Here is an 8,499-nt window from a genome sequence, read left to right as displayed (position 1 = left end):
CCTGAGGCTGATGAGACAGAGCGAGACAGGGGCCTGGGCCAAATGGAATCTCCTCGCGGCCTCATGAAGGCCGCCAGAGGGCGCCCGGGACCGACCGCAAAAGCAACTTCCTTCCTCTTCCGCTAACTTCCCGGCAGCCCGCCGCTCAGGGTGGGGGCCCCGAGGGCTGGGGCCGTCGGCTTCCCCCTGGGGTTCCCCCGCTTCGGAGAAAGTCAAGCATTAGGCGCAGCCAAAGCCGAGCTGCAGCGGAAGCTCCCGGCCCAAGGTGGCGCTGGGTCAGCGGGTACCTTCTCGGCAGTCCCCTAGCCGGCCGAACTAGTGGCCTGTCGCGCCTGGTGGCCGGTCGCCCCGCTCCCTGCCCTGAGTGAGCCTGTCCCCTCACAGGGGCGCGCCCGAGTCGCTCCGGGTTGGCTGTGCCAGTCCAGAGTTAAACTTTCAGCCAATGAAAAAGGGCGCGAGGCGTGACGCACGGAAACGTCATGGGAATTCCCCCCTCCGGGGGGCCGAGAAGGGGCTTTCCCGGCCCCAAGCCCTGCTGGCCTGCGAGGTGTCGCGACGCCACCGGTCCCAGGTGGGTCGGGCGCGGAGAGAAGCCGCAACCAGAGCCGCCGCCACGGTGAGTGGCTGGATTCAGACCCCTGGGTGGCCGGGACAAGAGAAGAGCGGGAGGAGGGCCTTTAGCGGACAGCGCCGGGGGCTGGAGAGCAGCAGCGGCACACATCCGGAAAGGGCACGCAGGCAACGACACTCAGATCCACGTCGACATCCTTGTACAAAGACACACGGACCCGTACGTACACCTGTACCTGTGCTGGCGCACACACGGCAGCTTCCGTGCAGTCGCACTCGCACACACATGCACACGGAGACGTGCCCACCGGTGCACTGGTGCCTGCACCCACACCCTTCACGCACAAACTCAAGATACGCTCACTTGTGTCTATACATCAAGACAGGCGCTGACACACACCCACACTGAGAAGCTCGGGACTCACCTGTCTACACACATGCTCGCTTGCACACTCATGTTGACGCCATGGACACACAACATGCACCCAAGCACTAGAGCCGAAACACACTTGTGGAGCTGTGATGGAGACCCACGCTTGTATTGGGTGGGGAGCGTGCAGAGGTCTCCCTGTCGCCTGCGTGCCCAGAGCCGGTGCGGTGTGGGACCAGCTGCTGTTGCGAGGTTTGGGAAAGAGAAAAGAGGAGCCGGAGGAGAAGACACTTTTCCCGCGGCCCCAGAATCGTGTTCTCGGGGCAGAACCCCGGGGCCTCCCACAGGAAAGAGCCCCCGCCTACAGGCTGTTCGAAGGGGAGGCCGTCAGACAGCAGGAATGTCCCCCCAAAAGCCCCCGGGGTTTATCAGCCGTGGCCTCCCTCCTGGCAGAAATTCCCAAGGTTGCTCCAGACCGGGGGAGGGGAGCGGGAGGCGGACTTGGCCCCAGACTGCCAACCTCCCCACGGCCGTGAGGGACCCTCCTGTTCCCTGCCCTGGAGGGAGGAGGGGGCTTAACCCCCACCGCGGCTCCCCGGATTCTCCTCTCCCTCTACCCGCTGAAAAGCAGCGGGAACCCGCAGACGGGTGAGGACCTCCCGCCCCTCCCGTCGTGAGGGCGGGGCCACTGGCGTCATTTCCAGGCCCGCCCCCTCCGGCCCCGCCTCCCCTTGGTATTTTCGGGACTTTCCTAAGCTGCTCTAACTTTCCTGCCCCTTCCCCGGCCAAGCCCAACTCCGGATCTCGCTCTCCACCGGATCTCACCCGCCACACCCGGACGGGCGGCTGGAGGAGGTCGGACCGTCCCCCAAATCTGGGCCCCCATCTCCCGCCCACCCCCATTTAGATCTGACCCCCTCCCCCACGCCACTCCTCCCAACTTTAGGCGGGCGCCTAAAATTCTGGGAAGCAGAACCTGGCCGGAGCCACTAGACAGAGCCGGGCCTAGCCCAGAGACATGGAGAGTTGCTACAACCCAGTGAGTCACGCTGCCTGCCCCTGACCCGGCCGGCCGCCCCCCGTGTCTGTCCACCTGTCTGCCCGAGCCCCCTCTGCTGCCATACACCTGCATGCTCGCAGATGCTCTCAGCCTACCAGTCTGTCCATCTGTCTACAACTCTGCCTCCAAAAGGAGCTTTCTCTTGGGCCTGAGGAGGAGGGGGAGTGACCACTGAGGACTTGGAGATGGGAGGTGGGGCCGTGGGGGGGGCCCTGAGAGTTGGATGCCACCCCCAGTCTGTCTCCAAACCAGGGTCTGGATGGCATTATTGAATATGATGATTTCAAATTGAACTCCTCCATTATGGAACCCAAGGAGCCAGCCCCAGAGACAGGTCAGTAAGTTCACTAACCTCCTCTAGTCCTAAAGGTAGGGGGAGGGAGAGCATGTGCCTTCTGCCTGGGGGAAGGGCTGGGAGATAGTGGCTCAGCAAGGTCTCCCTGTCCCCAGCTGATGGCCCCTACCTGGTGATCGTGGAACAGCCTAAGCAGGTGAGTAAGCAAAAGGGAGGGTATGGAATGGCTTCAGCTTTGGGGACAAATGGGGTAGTGGTAGCTGGCAGGCCATGGAGGAGCCATTGCCCAAGGAGGCCACAGGGGATTGGATGGTCACTGCTGCTGATCAGAGTGCTGTAGTTGTGGTTCAGAGCAGATACTACCAGGCACTGTGGTCACTGCTGGCCGGGGTGGTCTTCCCTGATCACAATGCTACTCTGCCCTTGGACCTTCAGAGAGGCTTCCGATTTCGATATGGCTGTGAAGGCCCCTCCCACGGAGGACTGCCCGGTGCCTCCAGTGAGAAGGGCCGAAAGACCTATCCCACTGTCAAGGTGAGCCAGGATGGTGCTGGAGGGTTGGCTAAGTGGACAGCACGCCCAAGGCACTGACAGTCCCTGCCTCTCCTAGATTTGTAACTACGAGGGACCAGCCAAGATCGAGGTAGACCTGGTAACACACAGTGACCCACCTCGTGCTCATGCCCACAGTCTGGTGGGCAAGCAATGCTCGGAGCTGGGGATCTGCGCCGTTTCTGTGGGGCCCAAGGACATGACTGCCCAGTAGGTGCCCTCTACCCTGGCCCCCACTGATATGCCCCTCACTCTCTGCCAGTCCTAAGCCCCAGCCCACCTCCATGAGCTTAGCATCTGACCAAGGGGAGAGAGGTAGGTTGGCCCCAAACCCAAGGGCCCAAGTAGAAACTCCAGTGGCTTCCCTGAGGAAGTAGGGCTGAGCTGAGCCCTGACAATGGGAAAGGCACCTCAGGAAGAAAGAACTGCACGGCCAGAGGCCTCCGATTCTCCCATCTCCTCAGATTTAACAACCTGGGTGTCCTGCACGTGACTAAGAAGAACATGATGGGAACTATGATACAAAAACTTCAGAGGCAGCGGCTCCGCTCTAGGCCCCAGGGCCTTACGGGTATGGGTGCGGTGGGGGGAGGGTCATGGGAGGTGCTCAAGGAAGGAGCAGGGAGGGAGAAGCCCAGGGGTCACACATGTACCCACTGCCCAGAGGCCGAGCAGCGGGAGCTGGAGCAGGAGGCCAAAGAACTGAAGAAGGTGATGGATCTGAGTATAGTGCGGCTGCGCTTCTCTGCCTTCCTTAGAGCCAGTGATGGCTCCTTCTCCCTGCCCCTGAAGCCAGTCATTTCCCAGCCCATCCATGACAGCAGTGAGTATCCTGACTACCTGGGGTGCCAGGCCTGGTGGCAGAGGTGGCACGAGGGGTGACCTTAAGCTGTGGAGTCAAACAGGCCCGGGTTTCAGAACCTGGCCCTGCCACATAGATGCTGAGTGATCCTGAGCAAGTCATTTCCTCCCCCTGAAGCTTCTATCTTTAGTAAATGCGAATATTGGGTGGTTCCTGCAGCTCCAGGGGTTGCTAAGATAAGGAATACAGAGCACCCAGCTCCTTAAATGTGGCCATGGCTATTGCATCATCTCAGCTAATCCATATCCCACCCCATAGAGTCTCCGGGGGCATCAAACCTGAAGATTTCTCGAATGGACAAGACAGCAGGCTCTGTGCGGGGTGGTGATGAAGTTTATCTGCTTTGTGACAAGGTGCAGAAAGGTGAGACTGGAGCCCAGGCTGGGCGCCAAGGACATCAAATATAAGACTGGGGCCAGGGAAGCTCTAGGATAAATGGCCCCGGAGATTCCACCGGGAGCTGCGGCCAAGCTTCCGTTTTCCTTGTAGATGACATTGAGGTTCGGTTCTATGAGGATGATGAGAATGGATGGCAGGCCTTTGGGGACTTCTCTCCCACAGATGTGCATAAACAGGTATCCAGGGCTAGGGCCCAGGCTGGGGGCTAAATTAGGCTAAGGACTCACTGACACCCTGTGTCTCCCTGTACCCCCCAGTATGCCATTGTGTTCCGGACACCCCCCTATCACAAGATGAAGATTGAGCGGCCCGTAACAGTGTTCCTGCAACTGAAACGCAAGCGAGGAGGGGACGTGTCTGATTCCAAACAGTTCACCTATTACCCTCTGGTGGAAGGTGGAGCTGGGCTGAGGACCCCAGGGGGATGGTGGGGGGCCAGGCTGGGCTAGAAGGTCCCAAGAGCTAGATGTGGGGATGCATGAGCCAAGTCAGGAGTGTGGAGGGTCTGAGGAGGTGCTTCCTAGGAGCCAGTCTGAGGGCTCTTCTGGGAAGGGCCCCTGAGGCATGACACAATAATTGGGCTCAATCTCATTTTCCTCTGCCCCCAGACAAGGAAGAGGTGCAGCGGAAGCGGAGGAAGGCCTTGCCCACCTTCTCCCAGCCCTTCGGGGGTGGCTCCCACATGGGTGGAGGCTCTGGAGGTGCAGCGGGGGGCTATGGAGGAGCTGGAGGAGGTGAGGGGGTGCTGATGGAGGGAGGGGTAAAGGCAAGAGAAGCTGTGGAGGAAAAAACCAGGGAGAGGCCAGGCGTGGTGGCTCACGCCTGTAATCCCAGTACTTTGGGAGGCCAAGGCAAGCGGATTACCTGAGATCAGGAGTTCGAGACCAGCCTGGCCAACAGGGTGAAACCTCATCTGTACTAAAAATACAAAAATTAGCTGGGCATGGTGGCAGGCGCCTGTAATCCCAGCTACTCGGGAAGCTGAGGCTGGAGAATCGCTTGAACCCGGGAAACAGAGGTTGCAGTGAGCCGAGATCGCACCACTGCACTCCAGGCTGGGCAGTAAGAGCAAAACTCCATCTCAAAAAAACAAAAACAAAAACAAAACTGGGAGCGTCCTGGCTGGTGCCCGCTTCCCACAGCCCTGCCTGTACCCACAGGTGGCAGCCTCGGTTTCTTCCCCTCCTCCCTGGCCTACAGCCCCTACCAGTCCGGCGCGGGCCCCATGGGCTGCTACCCGGGAGGCGGGGGCGGGGCGCAGATGGCCGCCTCGGTGCCCGGCAGGGACTCCGGAGAGGAAGCCGCGGAGCCGAGCGCCCCCTCCAGGACCCCCCAGTGCGAGCCGCAGGCCCCTGAGATGCTGCAGCGAGGTATGGCGTCCAGGGCACGGACGGTCGGGGCGCTGGGGCTGAGGACCCAGCTCTGACCCACGCCCTCTGTCGCCCCCAGCCCGAGAGTACAACGCGCGACTGTTCTGCCTGGCGCAGCGCAGCGCCCGGGCCCTACTCGACTACGGCGTCACCGCGGACGCGCGCGCGCTGCTGGCGGGACAGCGCCACCTGCTGACGGCGCAGGACGAGAACGGAGACACGTAGGCAACAGAGGGCCTGGCGGACGCGGCGCGGGGTGGGGTGGGGGCAGGAAAGGGACCGGCACAGAGCCGGGCTCTGCAGTTTTCGGACACACCAGGCTTCAAGTCCGGCCTCTCTGTTCACCAGCTCTGTTCAAGATGCTTGGTCTCTCCAAATTTCAGTTTTGTCGACCGTGCAAGGGGTACAGTTATAGCACTTACCTACCTCAAAAGGTGCTAGGAAACGTTAAGTGCAGGCACAGCGATGCCCTGGGCCACGTGCTGGGTTCCACGGGCCCCAGCGAGGGAGTCTATGAGGGCGGTGGGGCTTTGAGAGCGAAGGATGCTCTGAGTGGCTGGGCCAGACTCTCGCTCCCCAACCCCCAGACCGCTGCACCTGGCCATCATCCATGGGCAGACCAGTGTCATTGAGCAGATAGCCTATGTCATCCACCACGCCCAGGACCTCGGCGTCGTCAACCTCACCAACCACCTGCACCAGGTGCGGGGGCGCCTGCTGGGGAGGTGGGAGGGGTTGGAAGGCAGGTGGGTCTCGGGTCTGGCTCACCCTGCTTTCATCCCTAGACGCCCCTGCACCTGGCGGTGATCACCAGGCAGACGAGTGTGGTGAGCTTTCTGCTGCGGGTGGGTGCAGACCCAGCTCTGCTGGATCGGCATGGAGACTCAGCCATGCATCTGGCGCTGCGGGCAGGCGCTGGTGCCCCTGAGCTGCTGCGTGCACTGCTTCAGAGTGGAGCTCCTGCTGTGCCCCAGCTGTTGCATATGCCTGACTTTGAGGGTGAGCTCCCCATCTCACCTGACTAGGGGGCAGGTGGGGACCAGGGAGGGTGTCTGACCAGTGTGCAGAATGGACTATGAGGTGTCAAGGTTGAATGGTCAGGGCTGGCCCAAGGACCGCCTTAAGGGTCATAGCTGCAGGTTGAGTATCCTGCATCCTTAGGATTGTATCCAGTACACCTGGCGGTCCGAGCCCGAAGCCCTGAGTGCCTGGATCTGCTGGTGGACAGTGGGGCTGAAGTGGAGGCCACAGAACGGCAAGGGGGGCGAACAGCCTTGCATCTAGCCACCGAGATGGAGGAACTGGGGTTGGTCACCCATCTGGTCACCAAGGTGGGACTGAGGATTGTGGAAGGAGTGGGACCAAGGGTGGTGGAGGGGCCAAAGATGGTGAAGCGGGGGCTGGCTAGGGGGACCATGCTGTGGTGTCAACCCTTGCCTCTCGCACCCCCAGCTCCGGGCCAACGTGAATGCTCGCACCTTTGCGGGAAACACACCCCTGCACCTGGCAGCTGGACTGGGGTACCCGACCCTCACCCGCCTCCTTCTGAAGGCTGGTCAGTCTCACCCTCAGGGGCACTTGAACAGGGTGAGGGGAAGGGAAAGAGGTGCCTCCCGGTCCTCCCACTTTGCAGTCCTTAATGTGGGCCCCCACCAAACCTCCCCATGACGGCCTCCCTCTCCCAGGTGCTGACATCCATGCTGAAAACGAGGAGCCCCTGTGCCCGCTGCCTTCACCCCCTACCTCTGATAGCGACTCGGACACTGAAGGGCCTGAGAAGGACACCCGAAGCAGCTTCCGGGGCCACACGCCTCTTGACCTCACTTGCAGCACCAAGGTGAGGCCAGCCTGGAACTAGAAGCGCTCTGAGTGACGGGGTCCAGAGTATCTGGACTTAAAGACACGGGCTTAAGGACGAGGTGGGAGGTAGTCAGAGCGGCGGCTGTCTCCCCAGGTGAAGACCTTGCTGATAAATGCCGCTCAGAATACCATGGAGCCACCCCTGACCCCGCCCAGCCCTGCAGGTGAGGAGCATCAAGCATCCCCAGCCCAATTCCTCAAACAGAAATTCTTCTCCTTCAGGACCCTCTGAAAGAGGCCTCCCTTTCTCTACCCTCAGCCCCATCCATCACCCCTCGTGGTCCTGTCTGTCGCTTACCTTGGGAGAAAGGCAGTGTTCAGGTGTCCATGTCCCCACCCAACTCTGGAGGTAAATGACATGTCTATGTGTCCCCCTCAGGGCCGGGACTGTCACTTGGTGATACAGCTCTGCAGAACCTGGAGCAGCTGCTAGACGGGCCAGAAGCCCAGGGCAGCTGGGCAGAGCTGGCAGAGCGTCTGGGGCTGCGCAGCCTGGTGGACACGTACCGACAGACGGCCTCGCCCAGCGGCAGCCTCCTGCGCAGTTATGAGGTGGGTTGGCCTTCGCCCTGCCCCCTCCCCATCCTCCTTTCCCGATCTGAGTCCAGGTGCCTCCTTGGCCCCAGGGCTTCCGAGCATACACCCTAACATGACTCAGACCTCATCCCGCTGTTTTTTTTCAGCTGGCTGGCGGAGACATGGCAGGTCTGCTGGAGGCCCTGTCTGATATGGGCCTAGAGGAGGGAGTGAGGCTGCTGAGGGGTCCAGAGACCCGAGACAAGCTGCCCAGCACAGGTAAAGGGGCATCCCTGGAAGGGGGATCTGGGCTTGGAGGGTGGGAGGCCTGAGTCCTTGACTATCCCATTCCTGTCCCCATTTACCCCCAGCAGAGGTGAAGGAAGACAGTGCATACGGGAGCCAGTCAGTGGAGCAGGAGGCAGAGAAGCTGGGCCCACCCCCTGAGCCGCCAGGAGGGCTCTGCCACGGGCACCCCCAGCCTCAGGTGCACTGACTTGCTGCCCGCCACCACCCCCCTTCCTGCACCCCCTGTACAGTGTCCCCACCTATTTCAAATCTTATTTAACACCCCACACCCACCCTCAGTTGGGACAAATAAAGGATTCTCATGGGAAGGGGAGGACCCCTCCTTCCCAACTTATG

At 61.1% G+C, this 8,499-nt stretch overlaps 1 protein-coding gene across 12 annotated transcripts; it reads left to right on the top strand.

Moving 5' to 3' along the window:
- Window positions 1-8,497, top strand: NFKB2 (nuclear factor kappa B subunit 2). Of its 12 annotated transcripts, none has more exons than XM_021943622.2 (23): window positions 7-616; window positions 1,887-1,979; window positions 2,253-2,334; window positions 2,451-2,491; window positions 2,731-2,829; window positions 2,906-3,057; window positions 3,312-3,418; window positions 3,512-3,670; window positions 3,968-4,072; window positions 4,199-4,284; window positions 4,366-4,504; window positions 4,717-4,842; window positions 5,269-5,478; window positions 5,558-5,699; window positions 6,066-6,180; window positions 6,264-6,477; window positions 6,640-6,809; window positions 6,931-7,033; window positions 7,164-7,315; window positions 7,433-7,502; window positions 7,718-7,890; window positions 8,022-8,133; window positions 8,226-8,497. In XM_021943622.2, exons 2-23 carry the CDS (start codon window positions 1,959-1,961, stop codon window positions 8,348-8,350), a joined length of 2,703 nt encoding a protein of 900 aa, XP_021799314.1. In that variant the 5' UTR covers window positions 7-616; window positions 1,887-1,958; the 3' UTR covers window positions 8,351-8,497. The 12 variants fall into 12 exon arrangements, 10 of the variants coding, with proteins under 10 accessions (XP_031507977.1, XP_031507974.1, XP_031507975.1 ...); XM_003904178.3 differs by having other exon boundaries at window positions 111-616; window positions 8,229-8,497; XM_031652116.1 differs by having other exon boundaries at window positions 594-790.
- The last annotated feature ends 2 nt before the right edge of the window (window positions 8,498-8,499 follow it).

This window comes from Papio anubis, chromosome 11 (genome assembly GCF_008728515.1).
Source record: "Papio anubis isolate 15944 chromosome 11, Panubis1.0, whole genome shotgun sequence".
NCBI classification, from domain to species: domain Eukaryota; kingdom Metazoa; phylum Chordata; class Mammalia; order Primates; family Cercopithecidae; genus Papio; species Papio anubis.
This window is presented reverse-complemented; position numbering and strand designations above follow the sequence as displayed.